The sequence below is a fragment of the Leptosomus discolor genome, chromosome 1, assembly GCF_034619465.1.
Source record: "Leptosomus discolor isolate bLepDis1 chromosome 1, bLepDis1.hap2, whole genome shotgun sequence".
Classification (NCBI taxonomy): Eukaryota; Metazoa; Chordata; class Aves; order Leptosomiformes; family Leptosomidae; genus Leptosomus; species Leptosomus discolor.
In genome coordinates this window covers 86755263-86783044 of record NC_141391.1, presented here as the reverse complement: position 1 = coordinate 86783044, position 27782 = coordinate 86755263, and the positions used below count along the sequence as shown (strand labels likewise).

The 27782-nt window shown below is 39.5% G+C and overlaps 1 protein-coding gene across 1 annotated transcript in view; it reads left to right on the top strand.

Moving 5' to 3' along the window:
* SH3KBP1 (SH3 domain containing kinase binding protein 1) overlaps positions 1-27782 on the top strand; it is a 209237-nt gene that overhangs the window by 64756 nt on the left and 116699 nt on the right. Inside the window, exon 5 of the mRNA XM_086482058.1 lies at positions 25255-25361. Within this exon, the coding sequence (XP_086338184.1) occupies positions 25255-25361 (107 nt within the window). The remainder of the gene's footprint in view (positions 1-25254; positions 25362-27782) is intronic.

The window sequence follows — 27782 nt, the reverse complement described above, 5'->3', positions numbered from 1 at the left end:
ACTCGAATTGAGCAAAATATTTATTCTTTGAGTTTAAATACCATATCTGCATATGCATAAGTAGTGTCTCAGATAATACACAATTCCTTTAAAAGTAGTCTTTCTTGAAAATAAATACCTGATAATTTTTACCCTCAGGTAAGCTCCACTGTGCTGAAAGGCACTGCTTTCAGTTTAGAGAGGGAGGAGAAGACACCAGTCTGTGCTGGACATGTGGGTGGCAGCCACAAGGAAACTTGGGGGTGTGTGATCTTCAGTGGTTTAACAAATTTCTTCTGGAAGCAGGCAAGAAAGACTCTATCCCATGCTAGGGGAAAGATGTCTACTTGGTAAAGGTTCCTTTTAATTATTCAAAGCAATATGTTATTTTATACATACAACCCGTCGAGAACACATGGAAAAATGATGATTCTCTCTAGCATTTTAGTTTTATGATTGTTTTCCTCTGAGGAAAAATAATTCTTAATACTGAAAGTGGAGAGACACTTAATGTGCATGGAATATAGCTAGTTGTGGAGCTGATGAATACGCTGCGTTTGGATGAGGGGTAGTTGTCTAATGTGTGAGCATCCATCCTTGCATTATGGTGCCATGCTTTTGGATTCAATATCCTTTTATATAAATACTTTTAGATAGTAAGGGAAATAATGAAACAAACAGTGCAATTTAAAATTACTGTATCATCTGTCTGGTGCCATAAAATGAGTTTAGTTCTTCTGGGGTTTCTCTTGTAGTTGTAACTATACTGGGAAGTCCGCCCCAAATAAGCTTATTCTGTAGAACGGGAGTACGGAGACAGGTGTTACCATTGCTCTACATTTGAGATTAGTGTACTAACCATTGACACGATTTTTTTTTTGTCTGGAAGAAAGATCTCAATGCTGTCTTGGCAACAGTGGAATGGATGCTCCCTCATTCTTTTCAAGCAGATCTTGTTTACAAGTCCTGTTTGAATAATGACTTAATGTATTTAAAATCTAAACTTTTTTCTGTGTTATGGTCATTTACTGCCCTGGTTTTCAGTTAAGGTTTCATTGCCTACCCATATTCCAATAGCTTATTCCAGTGAGATCATTTCTTTTCCTGTCATTTACTGTGCAGTGCCCCTCATCTTCTTTTTATCCTAAGTGCTTACGCTTTCTTCCTTCCTGGTACTCTGCAAAATGCACAAATGCTGAGCCTCGATGTAGCTTGTGCAATTTTGCGTAGTTGGATCCAACCACTTGTGTGGGATCCTAGTGAGTATCATGAGGCTCTGCAGGAGCAGGCTGTGGAAGTCGGTTGTAGAAATCCCTTTCTCGCTTGAATTGTAATTCCGAATTAATTCTATACTCTGGGCATCTTCTGTTTGCCTAGGTGGATGTCTTCTTGTATGACATACATTTAACTCTAGGAATCCCATTTATGGCCCATGCTGTAAAAACACTGAACCAAAATACAGCACTGCATCAAGGAGCTAACTATATGTACACTTGTGTGTGTGTGTATATATATGTATGAAACAAGGTAACAGATAACTAAAAAAAAAGAACAATGCAAGGGAAGATGCATTATTTGGATGTCTGCTGGCAGGCTAACTGTTTTCAGGTTTCTTGCAGACAGAGGACACTTGTTTTAATGAAAGATTTAAATCTGGATTTGTATTTGGAAATTGGCAGAGCAGCATGGAGAAAATTGTGACAACGTTTGGTTTGAAATTTAAGGGGCACTGTTGGATGCTGACCCCGGGACAGAGAAGAGACAGAAGATGACCTTTTCATATAGAATCTGAAGAGACGTGGGAGAGCAGTCACTGATGAACATTCTGAGCAGCTTACAGATGAAACAGCATGGCTAACTTGGTTTGGAAATTAACAGACCAACCTTTCTCCTGTGTCCCGTCTCAGCTTTCTGTGATTCAGGAATGGCAGAAGATGAGCAGGGTGGCTCATCTGAGACTGAGCCTTGGAGCGAACAGTTGGGGTCACTGTACACGTCCCAGTGCCTAGCTTGGGGTATCTACGCCTCGTATCTGTCAGCTGTGATAGGAGAGTCAGACTTCCTATTCTGTGGTAGTGACAATGACAGCAAAGGAGCAATGCAGGGCTACTGTTGTGGAATGTAAAACATAACCCTATCTGGGATGAAAATTTGGGGTCAAGAGAGTATACTTGGGCTGTGCAAGCTAATATCTTTTCGTTGCTTTGCACAGGTATTTTTCAGCTGTTGTCTCATTGTGGTCCCCGTCCTGTGTGCACATATGCAAAGTCCAGAGTGCTTTAAGTAAAGCTTTGCTGTTGGCTACAAGTGACAAGAAACCATATGAAAGTATTGCCCCTAAGGCACATTGTTTGTGCTGTTTTATGATCTGTGATAGATTCTATGAAACATTTTATTTCCAGGAATTGATAGGCTTTAAAAACTTTCTCCCGAGAAGTGACATGCCTGGACTAAACTTGTTGCTGCATTCATTTTAGTTATTTTTCACACGCAGTGTGAAAGACTTCAATTCATCTGGTTAAAAGCCCCTGAAGTTAGGGAAGTTTGCTTTGCTAGCTATAACTAGATTTGAAAAACACATAGAGGTATCAGGCAGTGTTGATAGTGCATGGCTTGGATTATTCTGAGCAGTATGGCATTATTAGCTATGTAGGCTTTCAGTTTTTAGATTCCTACATAATGTAGGTGCAATAACTTGAGTAACAAGATACTGTGCCTGCAGAGGTATAGTTCTCGTTTCCACTGGCAAGAAGTTTCCTAAATTTTATTAATTGAATAATTCATGCATGTTTTATCTTATTTCAGAACTTCCTCCTTTGCAGTCTACTCTACCATTATCAAGGTGCTCGCAGCATGGCAAGTTGTGCTGTTGTTAGTGGTGTGTTGTGATGTATTGTACTGTTTACCATATTTTTTTATGGTTATCTCACTGCTTTCTAATGTTATTTCATAGTTAAGATGCACAAGTAGTTTTCAGTAGTTCCTATTCTATATCTTTTTGCATTCCTTTTTTCAATTGCAAATACATGTTTGTTCCTGTTTCTTGCTTGGTGTTAGTTTGTAATATCATCTTCTTTAAAAATGCAAAGCATGTCACTGATGATGGTTAGTTTCCAGTCTCATTGGTAAGTTGGTTGTGCTTGACAAGGGACTGAAACATGGAAGTGCTGACAAGTGGCTGACTGCTGATTCTTGGCCCCAAGTGCAAGATTGCAATATAAGGTTATTATTATCTGTCACACAGCAAGAGCCATTATTTCCTAACTTCAGCGCTGACTTTATTTAGAAACTGAAGCAGAGGCTGAGCCGAGGTTCTCATGGGAGAAGTAGCTCCCTGCAGATGCCCAAATTAGCTGGGAATGAGTTTTAAAGTCAGCAGGGGTGTAGTGCCACTAGCATGGTTCTCTGTCAGGGCTGTATCAGTCCAGTGAAGCCCCTCATGGTTTTAGCTGTTACTATAGCATCTGCAGTGGCTGCATCTCCATAAATCTGTCACTGTACTCCACAGACTATTGCAGAGAGCACTGGTACTTGCAAGGACCCCAGGCCACCTGGGACAGCCCAGGATACCTCTGCTTTCCCCCAGAAATACTTGGCTGCTCCAGAATCTGTTTCACATACTGTTTTCTCTAGGGATCAGACTTCGTCAGGTTTGTACCCGTACAGTGCTCAGCCTGACACTGTGCTCATTGCTCAGCTTTCTTGAGTAGTGTGCTACAGTAGATGACAGGGATAACACTGTGTTTAGTTATCAAAAAGGGTACAGTAGTGTCCCAGCTGTCCACTAGCTTGAATTTAAACTATCATAAACATTTAAGCAGCTCTTTTTTATATACTAGGTCATGTATTTTCCTGTTGGCTATCATCCTCTGTCATGTGTTTATTTGGGATATTTCAGTGGTAAAATAGCAAATTAAAGTACCTTCACACAACCGTCAGTCCTTAGCACCAGATATTCCATTCATTTTAAATAACTTAAAATGCTGTGGTTTTGTATTTGCCTATTTCATTTAGCACCATGTGTACCTTGTGTAGACTTGGTTAGAATCCTGCCAGATTCCAGATGTCCCTGATCTATATAGTCTGTTATCTAGCTCTGCAAAAGCTGTAAGATGCAATGTCAGCCATTATTGCTTCATCTTGCAACTGCAGTCATAGGAGCTGGTATTTTTTCAGGCCTAGGAATTCTTTGTTAGACTACTGACTCAGCATAGTGGTATCCTAAATTGCATGGGTCATGGTTACTTCTGGGAATTCAGAAGAGGTCAGGAAGTGTTCATGAAATTATTTAAATTAAAAAAATGCTCCAGTGACCTTAGGAACACCAAAAGAATCACTCACATGCCTGGCAGCTATTAAGCAAATAGAGTAGTGGAAAATAAAAGTAATAAACGTTGAAAGGTTAGCCTGGGACTGTAGTTTCAGAAAGATGTTAAGCTAGCACTGCCACCAAAAAAGAGCCATCTTTCCTGTTTTTCTTCTTACCATGTTCTGGTACAGAAATTTGGCTGCATGGTGGGCCAGATAAGGAGAATGAACAAGGGTAATATTAAACTAGCAAAAAAACCGCTGAGGTGGCTTTTTAATAGCGAGTCAGTTCACTGTCTACCTCCTCACACTGCTGCACAAGCACTTGATCTGACAGGACGGCAAGGAGTGTGGCAGGAGCTGGGAGAAGTAGAGGAAGCAGCAGTGCTGCCTTTTATTTGGTTGAAAATTAAAGTAATTCTAAAAGTGCTGTGAGAGTGATGGTTCATCAAACTTTTTCAAAGATGGTTCATGGTCATTTGATTAAATCAACTGCTAAAGAAAACAGACATGGTGTCTTGTCAGTTTGAATGGTCAGTGTTGCTCTTCACTTTTCTCTTGTGTTGGGGAGGTGTATGGCATGGTCAGTGTCCCAGAAAACCAGCATTGCAGTTTTACACAGAATCCTTCTTATACAGAGCCCTTCTTCCGTCCCCACTCTCCATCTTTTAACCACAGGACCATTTTGGGGATGGATTTCGTTACAGACGCAGCTGACTTGAGGCGTATTTATTCACAGCTTTTAACTTTGAGGAAGTAACTTCTCATTCACGTAGCAAGTGTAATGGAAAAGACAAGAGGAACTTGACAGCTATTTTTAGGAAAAGATAGTGTTTATCCCAGCAAAACTAAAAAAGATGTTGAGACATTACGAACTTCAAACCTAGACAGATTTTTTTTTTTAAAAGTATTTTAAGGTGAAGGAGCTTCTTTTAATGTGTACCGCAGTTGCCCTGTCAGCTTGAGTAGTCCTCCACTTACATTTTTATTTCTATGCAAATTGATATTCTCTTGCTTGTTGTATGAAAACCCCACTTCAAAAAATGGGAACTGATAGTGCCAGAAAAATAGTAAACCTGATAAAGTGCTTTCCAATGCACAAAGTCCATTTTTGAGCACTTTATTATTATTTTTATTTTTGCTCCTGAAAATAATATTTTCACAAATAATACTGTTGCACAAATGCATCAGCAAAACAGGTGACAATAGTTTTGTAATCGATTGTATGATTCAGAAGGAGAGGATGAGCAGACAAGTAGTGATGGGTGTACAGATGCTATCAAAATGGGTACCAAAATGGCAAAGTATGAAACCAGCCTGTTTGCCTTGCCTGACATCAAAAGTGTGGAAAACTCCTGTTTAAAGAAAACAGAACAAAAAATTAAAGGGACAGTAAACTAGAAGAAATTGCTTAGTTCAACGTGGAGTGCTCCAGCATGTTGGTTAACATGACATAAAGGAGTCTTAGGCAGCATCCTGGTGAAAGTTTGTGGAGGTGGCCCAGTGCTAAGACACAGGGATAAAGTAGCTTGTGTGAATGCTGCTGTAGGGAGAAAAGGTAAGTACTGAGGAAAGGTTTGGTGACAGGTTCAGTAGGGGATCTTGGGTGCAGTCGCATCCTTGGATAGAGTTAGGAGAGCTGTGCAGCTGGTTTCTAGGAATTAGTTAATTTGGCAGGAAATTTCATCCTTGTGCAGATCAGAAATGACATGAAGTCATCACTGCTCACAGCACATTGTCAGAAGTGGAAATGGTTGTGACCTTAGAGGCAGAGCCGAAGGGTGTTAGGCGAAGAGTAACGCAAGTATGACATGCCCAGATGTATCATGGAGGGGGGAAATCTGGGTTAGCTACTGAATGAGGGACTTAGAACAAGCAAAGCAACAGAGATTTTTGATGGGAAGTTATGTACAGCTTAGAAGTTGGTGTTTGGTACAATGTAGTAGTAAGACTGGGTTATTTCTGTATAGAAATCTCTCAGTGTCTAATTTAAAACCCACTGAAAACTAGCAAAAAGCTGAAAATACAAGGTAAGTGAAGATCATTAGAAAAATTGTTGGAAATAGATCCCTTGACTAGGAGACAGAATGTTTAATTTATTAATCACGTACTATTCTGAATTTTATATGGGAAGTTGCCGTGCCACGTGTAGAAAATAGGATTACTGAAATTTAAAGGCAGACGAGCATTTAGTATAAAGACACAAAATCCAGCAGGCACATGCTCTGGAGTCAGATTGTAGGAAGTTCAGTGCCAAAAAACTGGGGCTGCAAGTGTGAACTGACCATGTGTGGAAGGGGGCAGAGCCATTAAAAAAAAGCACATAGGTTTGTCTGATCTATCTGCCTTTGCTGTGTCCTGGGGCTTCCCCACCATTTGCATTGTGAAATTCACTGCTTAATGCAAGAGTGGCACAGTGGTTATTTGAAGTTCATTTAGAAACACAGTGCAAGCTAAAGCATCTTTGGAACCAAAGGATATGATATTTAATGTGGGAGTGGACACTCTGGCTTTTGCAGTCCCTGGTGTAACGGAGACAGCTCTTTAGTAGCTATCTCAGTATGTAAGGTATTAAAGATTACATTAGATTTCCACCTAAGCTTTTCAGTATAAATATTGGGCTTACCATAGAGAAACTACTACTACACTGAAGAATAGTTTTTCTAATAAATTCAGGGAAAGCAGACAACTGATTTGCATACAATAGAGAAAGCTATGAGGATTTTATTTCCTTCCTTAATCTTCTTGTCTAGTGCTTAAAACCCAAAATGTAGTGTGGTAGATAGAACTACATTTGAAATAAAAATTTAACTGAGTCCTTGGAGAGAAAAAGACAAATTTGTCACAAAGAGATTCTTCATAGATGCCATATATCTTGGTGAAAACTTCCGGTTTCAGATCCTGCAGGAAATCTATTGTGAAAGTAATTTCAGAATGTGGAGGCTCAGATACCATTTTCTGAATCAAATTTATTTGAAGTGTAGAATTGGTTCTGCTAACATCCCGGTGCTCTGAGAAGATTGCTGTTTGCCCTACAGGCTCATATAAAGGAAGGAAGAGGTAAGAAGTTTACTTCCCCCTTCAAGCTGTCTACCCTTGACGAAGGGCATAACTGCAGCTCCCAGGAGGCAGACAGGATTCAGGGAGGCGAGGAACATAGACTTGCTGTTCCAGGTGCCACTACAGGGGAGCCGTCTGCAGCAAGTGACTGGCGTATGCCTCAACACCCTTTCTTAGTTGAGTGCAAAGGAGCACAAAGGAGCTGGGTTCAAATACTGGTATGCGTATGAAGGAAGAGAGTCATATTGTAATCGTATAGCAAAGAGAGCGTCGTCCTGTGATGATATGGATGCCTTTGCTACCAGCAGTTTTATTCCAGTTTCCTAATGGAACAAATTTTGTTTGAGAGCATCTGTTCATTTGGGCTCTTCCCCTTCATTTTTATTCAACCCTCTGGACAATACCAGCTAGAGTTGACAGAAGAGTAGAGGTCCTTAATGCATTTATAGGAACATAATAGTTCTTTTAAATTGAAAGCTGAATAGAGAAATATGACACAAATTAGTGCTTCTAACTGAATGAAAACCTCCATTTTGCGAGGCAGCAGCCAGTGGCCAAGTCACATAGGTGTGCTGGCCAGTCAGTCAGTATCTGTGTTGCTCTGTAGCAGTCCCAGCATCTACTATCACTTTCCCAACTGTGCAGGTATAGGATACAAGTGGAAACTGGGACAAGGGATGGTGGGAGCAGGTAGAGATTGAGGTGATTAGAAGGCACTCGGTGCAAATCCATGGTTCTCCAAGCTTCGTTAATTCCACGGCTTGTGAAAGAACTTTTAGAGGCTTTTGGATGTCCTGTTCCTCATACAAAGTTTAAATGATTTAATAATATGCAGATAGATATAAAAGTTTTGCATATTTCTAAGCACACAAAGCAGTTCTTTTTTTTCACTTACCTTATGCCACCTTTGTCAAAATACAAATAGGAGCAAAAATGGGGAAATTTATCTTCCATGTTTCCCTCTGAGGTTAAGAATAAAAATAAACAAACAGTAGCTCTGGAGCATTTTTGGTATAATGATGAAGGCTTCATTTCCCCTTGTATTTCAGTTACTTAAATGGAAGTCTTGCTGGATAACAAGCAAGAGAGGAATGAGCAGCACTAAAGAGAGGCTGTCTGCAGCTCCCTAGTGAAATGCGAGTCCTCACAGTCTGCAGTTTTAGTATTTGCTGTCTGATCCCAAGTGGCATTTACTGCAGATAAGATCCTAAGGGAGTTTGATTCAGCTTGGTAAGCCGGAGGATGGGTTGTACTAACATGAGGTTTGTAAGCACAGAAAGGCATCAGATGCATGGAATTAAGTTTCTGTGGGTTTGCTGACAGCTCATACCTAGATGCAGTAATAGACTTTGCTCTCAGCACCTTCGCCTGTCAGAGGCTGACTCACAGGAAGAGAGTGCCTCAGATCATCTTGATTGGATTTTAGCAATCAAACTGTAGACAAGGAAGATTAAAAACAGAGAAATAATACAGAATCTTGGGGCATGGGGGGTTTAAAGGGTAGCCTTAAAATAGAATGACAGCATAGCTGAGGTTGGAAGGCATCTCTGGAGATGGTCTAGGTCAACTCCCTGCTCAAGCAGGGTCGGCTAGAGCCAGTTGATCAGGATCTTGTCCAGTTGGGTTTTGAGTATTTCCAGGGATGGAGAGACTGGGCAACCTGCGCCAGTGTTTAACCACCCAACTAGTAAAAAAAAATCCAAAAAAACCCCAAGAATATTAGCTATATTCCATTAACAACTAGAGATCCTGGTCCAGTTCTGGTCCACCACATCTCGGGCTAGTTTCTTAAAATGCAAACTTACGACTCTATGTTTACAAAGACTTTTTGGAGGGGAGTGCTCTATAGTGTCGTTGTACACAGAAGAAAAAGGTAAGTGTGGACAGGGTAAGAAGATGTCAGGAAAGGCTGAGGGGAATGTGTTGTGGGTGGAGTGAGAGCACAGCTGAAAAAGCAAACAGGAGTCAATGTTGGCCATAGAGTCCATTAGCCGATGCCGAAAGACTGGAAGGTCAAAGAGGTACTGTTATACTGCAGTGTCAAGCACTGCTCAAGTGTGTCTGCCTCTCTTGCCAGTGCTCTCCTATTAGAGCAGCATCTCTAGCATAGATGACTCAGGTAACTATCATGTAGTCAGCTGGTGCCAGTAATGCATTGCATGCTTTAACTGGCAGCTTTAAACAGAGAAGCTTTTGGAGGCTTGTATGTATTTCTTTTAACATCACATAGCTCCCATGCTGGACAGCACTGGAACAACTTCATTTTCAATTGCCTGTCTTGAAAAATTTCTTTGGGTAATGGAGCTATCAGTCCTTTATTTCTCACTTTCATTGCACAGTAGCCATTTAAAGCAAAGGATATATGTATGTAGTCCAAAGATTAAAACAATGAGAAATCTGAATATGTGCCAGGTGACTGAGGTGAATACAGCTGTGGATATTGGCCCAGGTCACATGAGTAGAAAAAAGCAATCAGTCAATGTGTGTTCAAAATTAGAAGATATCAGTGGTGCCTTTTATAAATAAACTGTGTCTGTATCATTTGAAATCAGCAGAGAAGCAGTCAGGAGGAGAGAGGGCAGATGATAAATGATTCATTTGCTTGCCTCCTCCTTGAGATTCTTTTCTTTGCCAGCTTGAGATAACAGATGTCTTAAAGATTATGAATTCACAGGAAAATAATGCAAGACAATGGGCAGCCAAGACAGTATTCTTATAGTCTAAATATTTTGTTTCTTATATTTTGTCACCGGTTGGATCTCAAAGTGTAGAAAAGCTTTTATATCAATGAATAACTTTGCTCACAAACATTTTGGTTCAATGGAGCTTTCAATGAGGAGAAGCGATCTTCTGTATCTGGGCTATAATCTGTTTTGTTCGTTGTGACTCAGCCTTTGGTTACAGGCAAGTCAGCTGGGCATAGGGAAACATGAAGACTGATTGTTGTGCTGTATACATCAAATATAATGCTTTTTGCAGAACTTTGTGATCATTGGTGAGAACAAATGTCAAAGGACACTTGTCTTTAACTGTATGAAATCTTCCCGTTAATTCAGAAAGCCCATATTTTCAGCTTTAGTAGAGGGCCGTTTCTCTGCAGTCACTATTCACTGAGATTCTTGCCTTAATAGGCTAATCTCTTCAGGGATCCCACCACCCAGGTCTGTACTGAAGATGCCAAAGAATACTTTAACCTGAGGCTTGTTACAGTAAAACTTTTGCAACCCAAAACAAACATGTCAGTGTATTCTTTGTAGGTTTCTACATTGAGAACACACTGCATTTAAAATACTGGAAACAGGTAAGATGTGAAGTAATTATTCTGACTCAGAAAGGGGATATTTATGTACTTCCACTTTAAGAAAAAGGCTAGATACATTGATGAATATAATTCATGTGGATCTCTGTGCTAACTGAAGTGAAAACTGAAGGACTGACAGTTCTACAGTGGCTGCTGATACTATTTATAGTAAAAGCAAGGACCACGTTTGCGTGGTCACTCTCGGTTTGTCTGCAAGCAAACATGTTGCTGTGAAGTGCTACGTACTGGAGAGGAGGTCTTCAGTTAGATAGACTCTGTGGCTCTGTCTTCCTCTGTTTCAGCACACAAATTTGGCTTTGTTCACTGAGCTATTTGGAGTTCAGAGCTCTCTTACATGCATACATATCCATTGCAAATTGATTTGCAAGAGCATGTTTAGCTCACAGTAAAGGCCAAATGGTCATCAGACTTATTGTCACCCCAGCTTTAGGTTACACTTGATCTGTTGAAAAAGGAGATGAAACAGTGCTGTGTTTGCTTTTGCCTGTTGCTACTGAGACATCATCCTACCTTACCACACTCAGTTTTCTAAGTATAAATACTTTCTTTGTCTTTATGAAAGGTTGTTTAAATTGGAGTCTGATGCCAGCTTCAGCTCTCTTAGTGGGTTTTAAGATATTGAACATCTGTAAACACCATAAAATAATAAAACAACAAGATAAGTGATCTAAGAGCAGACAAAGAAATGTGATTTACTCCAAAAAAAAAAAAAAAAAAAAAAAAAAAAAAGACTGACTTAAGTAATAAGTTAGTTATGGAGATATGTCTGTAAATAAAAAAGTATGAATTACCTCAGTGGCAAATAAGTTATCAGATCTTTTGCATGCTTCAGCAGCTGTCTTCAAAGGCAAAAAATAGTGAATTACGCAAAGCTTTGCATATATTTATATTAATCTTTCCTTACAGCACAAAGATATGAAGTATCTTTTGTGTGGTGCTTGATTTAAAATTTTTGTCTGAGATATGGAATCCTAGATTGTCTTTTGGTACTTTTTTATCTTAGGTGTTGATAGAGATTTCTTCTATGCTTAAATAAAGCTTTCTATAGTATTGAATTTCCTTACACTGTGGTTTTCAATAATGCAAGCAGCACACAATTTATAAGAACAGCCAGGGTTCATATTAGTTCCCAGGTGCTGCTTTTTGTGATGATATTTAGACTGGTATTAGTACATGATTTAATATTTACAGATTACTGTGTCAGGATATAGTGTAGCTCATAGTAGCTCTGTAAGCAAACATGCTGCTGCTGTTCATAACATACAAAATCGTTTTAGCCCTGAGGACAAGTATGAGCATTAGCCTGGAAGTGGAATTTGCCTGTGGCTGCAGCTGTGCTGTGGGGATACGTGTGAACACAAGGCATGACCGAGAGGCGGCCAGGAGAAGTGGGCTGAAACTCCTCACTCATGCAAGGGTTGTCTGTGGAAGCTGCATGCTCCTCCTGTTCCCCTTCTCCAAGCAGCATCAAAGATTATCCAGAAAAAGCTGCTTTTAAAGCAAGATTTTAGCAGGTATTTGTAGCTGAAGTAGTCAGGTAGTCATATAATACAAGGGCTTTCAAAAGTGTTGAACCCTTAGTACTGAGGGAGTCATTGACAGCTGTCTTCCGTGTGAGCATGTCCTGTGTCAATTGCTTTTGTGGTTGTGTGCTTTCCTGTGTCCCTTTCTGCTCTGTGTCAAGAGGTTCCCTTGCGTAAGGCCAACGTCTAGTATCATAGCTTCAACATTAGAAGAGGTGTGTGGTGGCACTGGAGTTACGTACTTGGGCCTCTCTAAACATATGCGAATACCATATTGAGACATAGCAATGCTTCTGGTGACTGATGAAGCAATTAAAACATATCCTACTATTAATCTGTATGTTGAATAATGATAAGGAATATAGAACAGGAAATACGTTGCTGGAAAATTGTTTAGTAATTCTAAATCTTGTGGGTAATGAGGTGCCAGGAGTATATTATGAAAAGTTGTGTGTATTTATTTTTTCATACTTTAATAGTGGTTGCCTTTAGTTATGGAGAAGAAGTTACAGAAGAATGTTTTATTGTATTGGCATTTTTTAAGCTGCTATATTGCTACATTAATAACACAGACTCAGGCCCATAATTTTTCTGCCCTCATAAACATAGAGTGTATCCACAAAATACATCCAAGTGTCCCTGTTTTTTTTAAGTTGCTTTATTTCATTATTATAAAACCAAAAATGCATCCCTGCAGGATTTCCAGGCTTTTTTTTTTGGTCATGCAGGGAAACAGGATAATGAGGGAGCAGTGAGAAAAAGCTGGGAAGTGGGGTATTGTATAGTTGTGAGCAGCAGTGTTTGGGTTGAGCACCCAGGGGCCAATTATTGGATCACTTTGTACTGGTATCTTTTCTTGAGGTTGTAAGATGCTGCATGTTTTCAGTTTTCCATTTATACTGAAACAGCTCCTGTTCCCTGCTCTCCAGACTGAATCTGCCCTAACTTTGAGTGAATTTCCCTTTTTGCTTCTCAGAAGGCAAGTATTTGGAGGCCCTTTTTGTCTCTTTAATGCGGAGCAATTCCTCTTTTTTTCCTGTCTTTTTTTTTTTCTTTTTATGCCTCTCAGGATTATAACATATTCCATCATGTAGTTGGTTGCTGTGTGCCTTGGATAGTTCCTTGCAATAACAGCCAGGACTGTGTTAAAAATTTAGCTGTGAAAGAGGTTTTACAAAGTACTTGAAAGAGGCAGAAGCAGGGGTCTTTCAGAGTGAACCTTTCAGGTGCTTAAATATCTAAGAATACTTGCAAATCTTTCCCAGGTTACTACTATGTTGGTTGTTATGACAAAATTAGGCCTCTGGGGTAGATAAATGGGAATCTCAGTGCTGGAACCAGAGGTTAGTCATTTGTGATAAATGCAGCAAGGGAGATCAAATAGTGACTAACAAGATATTGGAAGACATTGTAAGTATTATTTAAGTGCTCTGGGTGATCTGTATATAAAAATAAATTTGTCTTTTGGCAACAAGCCTTTTGATCATCTTAACTATTCTGCCAACAATCCTGCCCAATTCTAGGTGTTCTTCAGTAGTTAAATAACATGCAAATGCAGGTGAAAGTTGAATGAAATGAAATGAAACGTGGTCATAAGGGAAAAAAATTCTGCCTACATGCCAGCATCTGGAACATAAGTCAATGGCCATAGCATAATTTAAAAGTTCTCCCTGCAGTGCCTAGTAAGTTTTTTGTAATAAAACTCATGCTTTAAAAGAAATGGTAGTATGTCTGACTTCTGTTTGGGCTGTCTGAGATTGCCTGAGAGGTACAAGACACAATCAGATATGCTAATGAGCAAGTTTTTTGAGTTTCTACATCACTTCCTTCCAGTTTTTTTGGCAATGCACTGTTGGGGGATGGCATAGGATTTATTCAATGATAGTTAATTTTGTTCGATGCAAGTCTTATCTGACGAGTTTTACAGACCTTAAGGAATGCATTTGTGTTTGGATAAATGCCCTCAAGCAAGGCAACCACCGGTTGACAGGTGAACTTGCATTAGAGTAGACAGTACTTTGAGAGACTGAGACATGGTAGGACTTCTCTAATTTACTTCTCAGCTTCTGCCTGGGATCTGTCTACAGACCTGTGTTAGGAACTCTTGTCAGAGTTGCTGAAAGGTAGTGAAGTTGCAGAGGTGCAGCTAAGGAGCTAAATTGTCCTGAAGAACTTCTTGTAACAGGTGTTGTATCAGAGATAAGCTCTGACAGTCAGGGTGGGAATTAAGCTCAGCTTGCCTGGAAGCAAGAAAGAAAATTTTAAGGGAGTTTGACATTAAATAACTGGGATGCGGCATAATATCAACAATAAAAAGTTTGATGCTTAAACTAACTTCAGTTTTTGTGGTTTGCCAAGCCGAGTGCCATGCTTCTCTTTCTTAAGCACAGAAGAAAATGTGTTGCTCACCATGGGCATTACTGTTGATACGTGTTGTTGCTTTAGCACTAAAGCAATCCCATACACTGAGGGCGATAAGCCTCCGGATGTGCTTTGTAGCAAGGGATTTTGAGGTATAAAGCCTTCTTTCCATAAGAACTAAAGGTACAAGGCAGTAATGAGGGAATTGAACATTGTACCTTTTGACTCCTTTGATTAAACACCCTCTTGATAAATTACAGCTTTTTGAATGTGTTAAAATCTTGTGAAAAACGTAAAAGGAAGAAGATCAAAAGAACGTGATTGTGTGTGGACACTATATTAGATAACTAAATTGCTGGTGGCCTTCTTACCATGAGCCATCACTCTTAATAGTTCATCGGTTTAATTTGGTAAAAATGAATGTTTATAAATACCACAGAGGCTTGTTTAACTGATGAGAACAACTAAGAAAATATGGGAGAATGTCTGTGGCCTTCAGAGTTTCTCACCACCAAAAGCTAAAGATGCTGCAGAGCTGGCTAGATGCAGCTGTTGCAGAACACTTGCCTCTGCTTCTTCTCCAGAATTGCTTGGGGTGACTTGTTCTGCCCCTACACTGTATATGTAGGCTGGTGACTTGCCAAAACAGCCTTTTGGTTTGTTTCTTTTTTTCCCATTTGTTGCTCGGTTTTGGAGGATAGTGATACACATCTGATCTGCCTGATACAGAAATACTTGTACTGTGCTTGTGGAATGAACTATCCCATGTGGATATTGTTCATTTTTGAGGATGTTGTGGAACAATGAAAGTTAATTTTCACTTTCTGTACTGAGATACCTTTTTGGAAACCTACCTTCTGCTCAGCTGTCATAGAGCTAATGGTGCCTGGGGCTTCAGAGGGCCCTCAGCAGCAAGAATAATAGATTTATTTCAATTTATCATATTTGTTTATTGCCCTTCTGAGCATGTATTCCTGGGCACTTCTGCAACCCTCAAATAAGAAAGTGTAGCATAACATGCCCCTTAAAACGGCAGGTTATTTTGGATTATAGCATTTTCACAATGATAGCTGAGAAATAATAACACATCTTAACACGAGGAGTGCAATTGAGGGCTCCTCCTGGTGTGTTTTCCTTTTAGCGAAGCTGAAGGACAGGTAGTTGTATAACCTCGCACGCTGAGCTGGTGCGTGTCAGCAGCCCAGTGAGCAGCCCTGCCACAGCTCTGTTCTCTGCAAGGTTTTGAAAATGTCATGGCTTAATTGCCATGGGAGACAGATGCCTAAGTGTTTCTGTCCAAGTGACTATTTGTCTTGGATTAAGTGTTGCAGTATCAGACCCATTACACCAGACTGGGCGAATCATTTTCCCAGTTTACCAGGGCATCTCCTAGCTTCATGCATTAAGCTTCATAGAATTTTGATTTGTTTGGGCTTGTGTTCCAAGGAAAACATAATGCAGTTTCTAGATTTTGGGAACACTGCTGAACAGGAAAGTGAAGTGTCTGCTCTGTCTGTGGATGGGTTAATATTTTTTGTTCAATTTTGTTGCCTTTAATGGCTTCAAAATGAATATTTTAACTTGTATAGATATTCTAGACGAAAACAAGATTCTAGGTTAAAAATCTGACAGATGTTCTAAGCACCCAGTATGAAAGAGAGTTTTGGGTTTTGTTAAGTGTTGTTGATTTATTGCACGTGTTCATTGTGTAAGAGCTGTCATGAGTGCAGCAACCAGAAAATTGGTTGCTGTATTGTTTGCATCTTTCCAACATTTCTTGAGGCATTTGTTTAATGTATGTTGTTACCTGTTGGAGTGAAAATAAAATCTTGACAATGTCTTTTTTTGCCCTGGTAAGAGAAGCTTACTTGAAACTGATGTAGCAGAGGTGAAAGTAAGACCTGCAATGTAATGTCATTACAGACGTTGAGAAGCTGTCAAAAAGCACTGATACTCTGGTAGCTAAAAATGAAGTAGCACAGTTGTTGGCATTCTTTAAGAAAAAGGCATACTTTTTAAAGCTGTTCTGGAATGATTTTTTTTTTTAGTGAAGTTGGACACAATTCAGCTTCAAGACAGCAAGCTGGTAGTACAAAGTTGATATTTTTGGAGATTACTGTGTAGGAATCCATGTGGTGAGATCTAAATGCCTTAATTGATAGAGAGGAGAACACAAAGTAAACTGAATGTGCACAGTGGTTCCACAAATTAGAGCTATTTGCTTTTGTTTACTGTGTGTTGTGAAGTGCTACTGTGCATAGGCGATTTGAGTGGTGTGAATTATGTGATGGAACATAAGAGACGTGGGAAAGATGCAGCAAGCAATTCATGTTTAGTTTTGGTTTATTCAAATGCTTCCTCTAGGGATCAATACAAAAAAGCGGCAAAGTAGTTGACCGCTATCTCAAAACCTGGCTAAGGGGATAATATTTTGGTGTCATCCCATGACAACGTGAGACGTATGCAATGAGACCAGAAAGAGAAGAGGCCTATTACAGACCATTTGCAAATCCTGTTGCGTTTCTGTTCTTCCATTTTGCAACTTCACCTGCCATCCAAGAAAGAATATTTCAAGTTTGTATATCTCTTCTTGTTCTTTAGAAAAGCTAATTTATTGCTATGGATATCCATTGCCTACAGTATTTCTTAAAGCTCCTTATACAGTCATTCTGTATGAATCGTATGCTAGCCAGTGTAATGAATTCTTTTTGTAATGTACCCTTCCAAGTCATCTTCCAAGTATGAGAAAGAAATCAAATATACAGGCAAGTGCAAGATCTTGTGTTGGTAATAGGCCTACTCATGTCAACATTTGCTAATTGCATAGGGGATGGTGGGGAAACCCAGTGCCAGGCAGTGGGACCTAATGCATGTGGCAGTGAACTAAGTCCCAAAGTTGCAGGTGACTGGGGCAGGCCACCGTGTTGAAATATGCCTTGGCTTGCCTAGCGTTACAATGAGGACAGAAGCATTTGCTGCTGCTTGGAATGTACTGTTTGTGAAAGGCATTAGACAAGAGTAACAAATTGTTATTGTTGAGAACGGGCAACAGAACGGGTCATTTGGCAAAAGCTCTTGTAAAGGCATCACTTGCTGCTGAGGAGTATTTTTGCATCTCGGGAAGCAGGTGAGAAGCTGAGTGAGCTTATCCAGTCTTTAGCAGGACTGTGTAACTGCTTTTAAAGTACAGTTTAAAGAGCCTGTTTGAAACCCTATCACCAAGTTCCAATTTTCATCTTGTGATGGAGTGTTTCACCTGTAGTGCTAATCCAAAATAATCTTTTACGCTATGAAGTTTAAAAGGTATGGGTACTAGGACTAGTAGCTTTGATGAACATACACGTTTTCCGTTCTGCATGTGGTTAATTTGTAGTTTAATACTGTGCTTTACACTTTTCTCCTAACTAAGATAAGAGTATAAAAAATGTGGCCTGTATGGCAAGGCCAAGTGTTCCAGTTGGAGTTTGGACTTGCGTTGTCTAATTTCGTGGGGATGATTTGACTGCATTCTTGATGTTGCATTTGCAGAAGTTGCTACTCCTTTTATATGCATTTTAAAACTTTCAGACTCAGTAAGAAAAAAATTGTGGTGGTATATGGTTAAACTGTGCAAGTGCCTTTTGAGTTTGTTTACAGTTACTTCTCTGGCATTTTCTTTTGCTTGGGGTTAGGCTTAAATAATGATCTCAGCTTCACTAGTATTTCTGTCCTGTCTGTCAAATGCACAAGCCTAGCTCCTGCTGTGGCATACGGAAGTGCTCCACTTCTCGGTTAATTAATGATTTTCTCCTAAAAGTGTATGACCACTGGTACTACGTTGTTGCTGTAAGTTGCTTCCAATAATTACTGCTGTTATGCAAAAGACATAAATGGTAAAAGATTTTAACATTGCTGCATGCTTTTAACAAAAGAATGAATTAATCGAACAAGATGAGCTTTGCTGTTATTCTAACAGTGCATATGTATTAAAACATGATGGTGTAAGAAAAATGTGTCTTCTAGGCTTTCAGGTTCCTCACAGACAAATCTTGGTCATAAAATTCAGAGCAGCAGCCAGATGGCTGTAACCTGGAAGTGTTGCTGTGGAGTCTAGCAAGAGAAAACCTACTCCTCAGTAGAACATTAACACACTTGGAGTAATACATTGCTAGCAGTGATGGCATATTGCATTGTGGCTTAATTGTGCTTAATGGAGTCCTGCAGTCTCTGTGATTCAGCTGCGCACGTCAAAGCAGGGCAGTTCCCAGTTCATCTGCTTGTAGAAAAACACAGCAGCTTTACATAACACGTTTGGTAGAGTACTAGAAGCACGTCAGATATTCTGTCTCCCCTCACCTGTCCTTGCAGTTCATCTTTCTCTTCTCTGGTATATTAATGTTACAAATTTAAAAAAAAAAAAAAAAAAAAAGTCCAAATCAACACCACCTTGCACTCCTCCCCCCCATGCCCCCCCCCCCCCCCCCCCCTTAACATATCCATACCCAACTTCTGTTTTTTGCTAGACAGGTAACAAACAGACCTCATCAGGGATTTTTTTGTCATCTGTCCAAAAGCATTCACCCTTCTAACTGCATGTGGGTGATGAGAGAGTTGGAATTGACATGTCACATTCCAGGTCAGAAAAATACTGCTAGAATCCTCCAGGAAAAGAAGGAAATTGGAACTTGACAATTCCGGTGCCTTTTAAAATCAGAACTGTATTTCTACTAGTGGGTGGATATAAGATGGTGGAGTCCTTGTGTTGTGGAAGATAGTGACAGAATCCACATTAGAACTGAGTATGACCAAAGCTTTATCTGAAGTCTCTTAACACTATCTTCAATATACTTTAAAAAAGGTGATTTAAATAGTTAACATTTTTAATGCTAACTGTCTTATTTGCTCTCAATTAGGTAACACATTTCTCAAAAGCATCTACTCAGGGCAGTGGTTTTAAGAAGAATTTTTCTCGGAAATAAGCTTGTAGCTTAACCTTTTTCTTAACATTTGTATTTTAATATACAAAATTCAATTATTTATAACAAAACAACAAAAAAAAAGTGATACAGTAACCATCTAGGCTGGCAGTCCAAAACAGCTGTACCAGAACTCTATCAGTACTGTTAAAATCAGTAACGTGCAACCTAAAAGCATATACATCATCTCTCAGTTGTACTGTAGTTGCCTTTTGTGTTTTTTCACATTAAATTTAGAACTGGTTTCTGTCTGAGTCATATCACAGCCCAGCTTGTCTAACCAGGAGACACTGTGCACTGAACCAGTTCCCCCCAGCTACAGATACAGCTTTGAAAGCTGGAAGGATGGGAAGTGCAACTGAGGTTGCTGGGCAGATGATGCTGAATACAGGGAAATCTGAAATAGAAGTCAGGCAACTTTTCCCCCAACTTATCATTTTCCTCCTGACAGACTTGCCTGAAAGGGACTTCTTTGCCAAATGATTTTAGGGAGTTCAGTCACTTGAAGGGTGTCCCAGTGGATCTCAGATTCCTTCCATGGTTCACCTGAGCCTGCCCAGCAAGCGCACAGTAGGGGGAAGTCCATGGTTCTGCAGGAACTGCTATGTGCTTTAGAGTTTTGGAATTTTTTTAAATGTGGGAGAAAAGTCTTTAGGCTCCTCACACTGCCAGCCTTGACTTAGTCCCCAACCTAACCCATGCAATTTCCATAGCAATGCTCCTTTATTAAAAAAGAATAATAAAATAAATCGAGGAACAATTGGCTTGCATTGTTTGCCTGAGGCACAATGTTATCAATACGTCTCTTTTTAAAACAGAACTGATTACAAAACTGTGGAGCCTAGTTTTGAAGAGATTGTCAGCCGTTTAGGTATACCTTTTGTCAGCAGGGAGAGGAACAGACATTTGCTCCATGGGTTTGTTCTCTGAAGGTATTTTTGGAATATAGATTTTGAGTCTGTAGAATAGTTGTGCTGTGCTACAAAATGGATTGCTGTGCTTGTTCTCTTGTGGGGAAAAAACGTGGATTAGTATGTAGAGTGGATGGACCTTCTGTTAGTGATGTTAACCATGTGATTTTCACAGACAGGACAGGCTACAAAGACATTGGCATCAGTGAAAAGTAGGCTTTATAGAAACCACCATATAACCCATTCACGCATGTACACATTTCTATAAGCATCTCTTTCATGATGGAAGTTTTAAGTTTAAAAAAAGTAGTGTGGATTTGAAAATTTCATTTCATTTTTAAATAGTTTACTTCTCTCTCTTCTGCTGCTGCTGCACTTTTCATCTCATGCTGCTTTGTCAGTGTGTGACCTTTACTGGGTCCGATGGCAGCATGTAAGTGCCAGTGTGACTTCTTGTGTAGCATGGCCTTAGCTTTTGGTGCCCCTTATAAAGGTAAGCATTGAACGCCAGTGCGTTGTCATTGCCTCTTTTTTTGTCTTCATTGCTGATGCCAGAGGGGTGTTTAAATGTCTAGAGATCATGCTCTCTCTTGCATGTGTGCAGCTGGAGGAAGCCCCTTTATGGTCTCCTACTGTCACAGGCAACCACATCATTTTCAGAATCTGATCAAACACCACTTTGAAATGAATTAAATTTGTGCCCTCAAAGGTTTATTGGTTTGTTTCACGTTTCTAAATATATGTTCATTGCTTTTTCCATTTGACATAACTTTAGACCTTTTAAAGTTAGGTGTTGAGGTCTGATCTAGCCACACTAGTAGAAAAAGGCACCTCCAGAAAACATTGACCTGATATGTTTTAGCTGTCTGTTTTACAGTGACACTAAATACCCTCTGGAGGTGTTAGGTTCTTTCCACTCCTGAGTGATAGGCTCAAATTTAGACATCCGACTCAGGGATACCTGCAATGAAGATAGGTGAATCTTAGGATAAAGACCAGAAGGAGCTGGTTTAGCAAAGCCTGTTGTTTACACCGTTAAGCTACCAAGTTCTGCTCTGAGCAGAAGTGTTTGGGGAATGGTCAGAGAAGCAGTTCACCTCTCAGGGCAGAGGGTAAGGTCACCGCAGGTGTGGTGGGCCGGAGCTGGCAATCAACAGCTGCAAATAAGGAGGCACCCAGTATTGCCCTTAAGGTGCATCATGACGTGACACCTTTCACAATGCATTACGAGGTCCATTTTGTTTCCTCCCTTGCTAGATCTGCAGACACTTGTATGGGTTCAGTGCCTTTGACACAGCCCTTACAAGGAGCGGAGCAGAGTCAGGCATGCTCTGCGGCGCAGTCGTTGAGGCCTTGGTGCCATCACTTTAGATGCAATATGCTTTGCAGTCGCTGGCTTGTTAGCCCGCTTGCACACGCACAGCAAATTCTCTGTAGCTGCCTGGTTTGTTTTAAGAACTGACTGCACAAATGAGGCATGTGAATTTTTTTCCTTCGAGGTTTATTAGAACTATGTAAATAGGAGCCAGTGTTTTTTTACAAGGGTGAGCGACATTATTTCTGTATGATAGCTTGTTCTGAATACAGTGTAGCTCAGTTAGTTCCTGACCTGCAGCTCTACAGGCGTTTTGCCTTCAAATCACTTCTGATGTTGGGCCACAGCTACAGGAGCTGAAAAAGCCTAGAACTGCAACCAGCAGGCAGAGCGCAGTGTGGTGCTGCGTGCAGCAAGTTGCTTGCTACAAATTATTATACGTGGGCCAGGAAAAGTTCATGGATCCTTTTTATTTCCTTCTTTTAAGCTTTTCAAAACCCAGTGAGGACTTTGCAGCACACCTTTTCTGATTTTAATGTACTGGGTTTACTACCTGCCTTTTCACCACATGGTAACTTTTCACTTGGAAGTAACTCAGTTTATGCTCAAGTGTGGAGAAAACCGCAAAAAACCTACAATTTGTTTTTTCATCAATTTACAAGCAAAAAATGGATTAGATTAGAAAGCTTCTACAGTCTTCATTGCAGAATTGCTGCCCTGTATGGTTTAAAATTAAGTTAGTCAAATTACATTTTTAAAGTCACAGTGTGCCATTTAGATCTCAGATGGCTGGCAGTTAAAGCATAGGCTGTGATAATACTCCGCAATAAGTGGCAATATTAACAAAAGGGGAAAAGGCAAGAGAAGACGTAAGACTACAATATTTCTGTCTAAACTGCTTGTTGATTGTCCCTGGTTCCTGACCATGCTGCCTTTGGAGATTTTGTGCTAGTTAAGAAACAGACAAAAAGTCGGTGATGCTGGGGTGGAAATACTGCATTTGCAAAACTGGAGTTTTTCTTTACTAACAATTTTTGTATACACGTGGCTTGGTTACTCTGACTTCTTCTCTTACCAGCTTTTTTTTCTTTGAAAACTTATACTGCTCTATAACCCAGGTTGCTTTAGTGTAAGGAAAAACAGATACCACTTGGTTGTACAGCTCTTCACACAACTCGTGCTCTGCTCAAGTGCTCCAAACATTAGCATGCACATGGGGATCCAGCAGCACCTTCTCTTTAAAATCAAAGAGATTCACTGCTGGATCTGTGGTCTTGCATGAGACCAGAGGGAGGATCTAGTTGGTATATGGAGTCTATGCCTCTTGTTGGCTTGCTACTCTCCACTTAGGTATTTCGTTAGAGAAAGATTTGGGAAGAGAGGGAGAGCAGTGAGACAACCATGAGACTAATGGAGATAAATGCAGACTTTCCCTAGATTTTCTATACAGTAATAAAAAATCTTCATGGGATGGGAAGGGGAAGGATTATTATTAATTATTATTAACATCCACAATTGTGTTTATTTCTTACTCTCTTAGTAATCTCAAAAATACTCACTCTTGAGTCACACAATATTGATTATTAAACAGGATGGCAACTGACATCTGTCACATCAGGCAACATCAGCACATCAGCTGCTACTTGATGTTAGAAATCATAGTGGGAATGTTATCTTTAGGGAGAATAACCAGCCCCTTTTGCACAACGAAGGAAGCACTCAGTATGGAAGGTATTTATTATACTTAAGTTATTTTAAATGCAGCTGCGTAAAGTTGTCAATTTAGGACCATTTTAGTTTAGGTGGTGAAGAACGAACAGTCATCTGTAGGTGGAAAAAAGAGCCAATTTGAGCGAGTTTGGTTACATTACATTAAGGTATTAATTTTAACATTCAGAAAGCTGCCACTCACGCAGGATTGCAGTGGCTGTGAAAAATACTGTCAGAAAGCCAAATTCAATGACTTCCTTCTCCTTTCTTTCTCTAGTTTCAGTTAATAGATTAGAAAAAAAAAATGTTCTGTAACTTTTTGTTATTGTTTGCCCTAGAGCAGGATTATCAAGAAACATTGCAGGGGAAATAATAGATTGACCATAAGATCCATTTCTGTAATTTAATGTCAGATCAAGGCCATTCTTGGACAGTGTTTACACAAGTGATTCTGGTGTGTATTGAGCATGTTTAACAGTTAAGAGAAATGGCATGAGAGAAAGTACATTTACTTGTGTAAAGTGTGTGTACATATGTTTGTATGGATACATTTATGTAAATAATAGGACCTAGTGTGGTTTATACATTGCACATCTTCTAGAGAATAGGGAGTAATCAATGAATTCTGTGTTTTGAATGATTTCTCTCTTTCTACCTGCTCCTCCACTGCATTCCAACATGGTCCTGATTCATGCCAGTAAGTTGTCCTTCAGCTAGTGGAGGCTAGGCAGCAAGCTTCGGCAGCTTGAACTGGGAAAGTTCTCTCCTCTGCTCTGCTGCGCATCATACGACTGTAGTTATATGTAAGCCAGCTAATCTGGCAAACAAAGCTCTGGAACGGAATCTTTTCATCTTTCTGTCTGTCTTAAAACTGTGATGGCAGAAGGGTCAATAAAGGGTCTTACTCTTATTCAGAGCTGTGAATTCAAGCCTCCCTCCAGTCATGCATCCAAAGATGCACCCTCATACCAATTTCTCATGGGAGCCTGGATGTCCAAGCTGAAGAGAAGTATGGCTGGTAACATCATTTCCAGTAGGTGGTTGATTATCAAAATTAGCCTGTCTTAACCACGCTAACCCGACGACACACCTAGCTTTGGGCGTCCTTTGGGACAGGTTTTCCTTCTATTTTCTTTATTCTGATATTAGTGCATAAATATGCACCTTACAAATATGTGTATGTGCATACACATGCATACATACATGTATATCTGTATGTGTATATATATGTAAAAGAATGTATATAAAGAAAAGGTTAGTGAGATATTTGTACACCTGTGAAAGAATTGTGGAGAAAAAGATACAGGACAAAATAATCAGTGGAGAGCTTATGTACATATGAGTAAAAGTCACAAGGTTTTGGATATTTTCCCGACCCCTCCGGTTTCTGGATTTGCCTACACCATGTGTATAGAGCATTAGCCTAGAAGAGATATTGTAGCAAATACACCTGGAAAGATCCTCTGGGTAAAGTTTGTCCATCCTGTCTCTAGGAAGCACAATCTATTAGTTGAATTTTGACTCTTGAGTAATGTTACAGAAAGGAAAATATCCTCACAATTTATTTTCATTTATTAATTGTATTGAATTGTAAAAATAGTTGAAAGAAATAACATGCACCAGCAATCTTTTCTCCACCCTCTTTTTAGAAATTAATTCTAGGCAGATATACTAAGCATTGCAAGCATTTAGATTCTTCTAATAGCGCTCAAAGAATAATGTATCATCTTTAATCATTTCCTCTGTCTTGTGCTTGGCATGGAATTTTGCTTTCATTTTACAATTTCCCTGTTTCCTTCATTTCCACCAGGAGAGAGAAACAGAAGAAGAAGATGTCAGGTGGCTTTCAGTTATATGCCTCAAAATGAAGATGAACTGGAATTAAAAGTTGGTGACATCATTGAAGTTGTGGGAGAGGTGAGCAGATCTTTAATGGAATACACACACATGCAGTTCTGACATACCTTGTTCGTGCTAAGCTCTTAGATACAGTGTGTTTTAAGACATAATTTAAACCGGACGTTTTTCTTCTCTAGTATACTGACGTGTCTGGTTTGGATTAGTGTTGGGGGTGAGGGGATGTGGTTATTTGTGTATGGATTTCGTGAGGGTTTTTTTCCCTGTAGCACTTCTGCTGGTTTTCCTCCATCAGTTGACGCTTCTGTGTTCTGTTCAGGGAAAAAGCTCAAACTTTGTGCTACAGGGCTCTTGCGTTTAGTCTCTGAGGAACCAAGATCATAGCAGGAAAAGCTTTTCCTGATTTTAGTAAGCCAGCCACGGGGAAGAATTATCTTTACAGAGAACACATTTAAGAAATTTACTTGAAGCCCTCTGGCGTTCAGCCATGACATTCACCTTTTGCTATCTTTGCCTGCTAATTTTAACAGTTTTGTTTTAGTCTAATCAGTTTAAAAAAAAAAAAAAGGCAACCACAAAAAACACCCAAGCAAGAAAAAACCCAACAAATCCTTTAAGATGCACTTATTTTGCGTGGAAATGGATGTGGAAAATGAAGGCACATCTCTTAGAAGGGCTGGGAACAAATTACAAAAGCTTGGAGAGAGATACAGAAATTTTCTTTGCGTGGGTGAATCTGATTGCAGGATCAAGGAATGCTGTTCACTCCTAATACCTTCAGTTTTGTTCTATTACAGAATCTAGAAATACCTTCTTGAGCTTAATAGCATGAAGACCAAAAGCCAAAATACTAACATGAGTCATTTAAGTAGAATGCATTCAGACTCATTCAGTCTTTATTTACTTAGCTTTAAAAAGATCTAAGACCTTAGTCTGCTCAAGCAGCCAATAAAAGGTGTGTTTCAGCTTGTATCATTTATTTGGAGGATTTTTTTCCCCTGTGACTCAGCAGCTAATAAGTCAACATTTATTTTCTTGTCAAGGATATATGATTAGTTTTCTTTTTCCTGCATCTGTCACTTAAGAAATCAGTTCCAAAAGAGTATAAATTCTACTGCAATCTACATGACAACCAGAGTTTTCTTACAAAAGATTAAATTCTCACGTCTGAATGTAAGAAGCTTAGTGATCACTGGTTTTCCTTTAACCTTGCTGTGCGCACCAGCTCTGCACATCTTTCTTCCTGGAATCAGACATGATGTGTCACTTAACTAACCTTATTCTGTCTGTGTGCAGAGTTTTAATGGGGGATATCAAGGTTATAAGATATTTAAGAGCATATTTGGAAGACACTCTAAACCTGATATTATAGTGAGTTTCACATCAGCACATGACTTGTTTTCATTGCGCAATTTGAAGTATATTTGACCTCACATGGCCACACAAATATCTTCCGTCAGTTGCCCTACTTAAAACTTTTAAGTCTGTGTCTTTCAAGAGTAAAGTGATGGCATAAAACCCCTTCCCAGTATCCAGCCAACAAATTAACTCTACTGAATGAATTGTATGATTAAATAATTTAGATGAGACACTAGACTTCTCTTATGAAATGCATCTCTTGTCTTCTTATAAACTTGAACAATTTAATTATAAATAACAGATTTATTTAAATCTAAGTGAGTCTGAAAATGTTTGCATTAAAATTGAAAGATGAGGAACTATGAAAGCGAAACATTCTGGTACTTGCATGTGTGTGCTTATAGTTAAGAGCGTGTCTTTTGAAACCCACTGAGATTGCCGATTGCAGGCTCCGTAGTCCTAAACTCATAATTGTACCTTGAATTGCTACTGTTGAAGAATGCATTGACAACTTGCTAATTCCAAGTTTTAAGAAGATATATTGACTAGGGTTGCTTGTATGATTGACCGTCCTAAAGAATGTCATACTGGAATTAGTTTTACTGTAGTGGGGAAGAGATTGCACCTGGCTAGCTTGAACTGCTGGCAATAAGTAAACGTCGAGGAAGAACAGCTGACACAGGTGAGGCTGTGCCCACTTTGACCTTACAAAATACCCTGTTCTGTCAGCTACTGAAACATAAGCTCTGCCTCAGAATCATCTGGTGCATTATTTCGATCCAGGACATTGTCTGACTCTTCTGGGTGGAACTAGATCATCTGGTGGAAGAGGGAAAATAAAGGAATTTAGAGAAAAAATTCTCAGCACCTCAGGAAGTGTTGTTGTGTGACCTTTATTTTCCATCATGGTTGATACCAAGCAGTTGATGTTGAATATTTGCTATTACTACTTCCTCTTCTGCCCTTATCATAGTACTGTTAATTCCTTGAAAAAGTAGGGCAGAATTTTTCTTTTGAAACAGGAACTTTATTTCATGTAGAAAGCTGCACCAACTGATGTACTGATTTCACTGTTTACTCTTCTGCTCATAGATAATGCTGCATATAGAGTCATTGCATTGA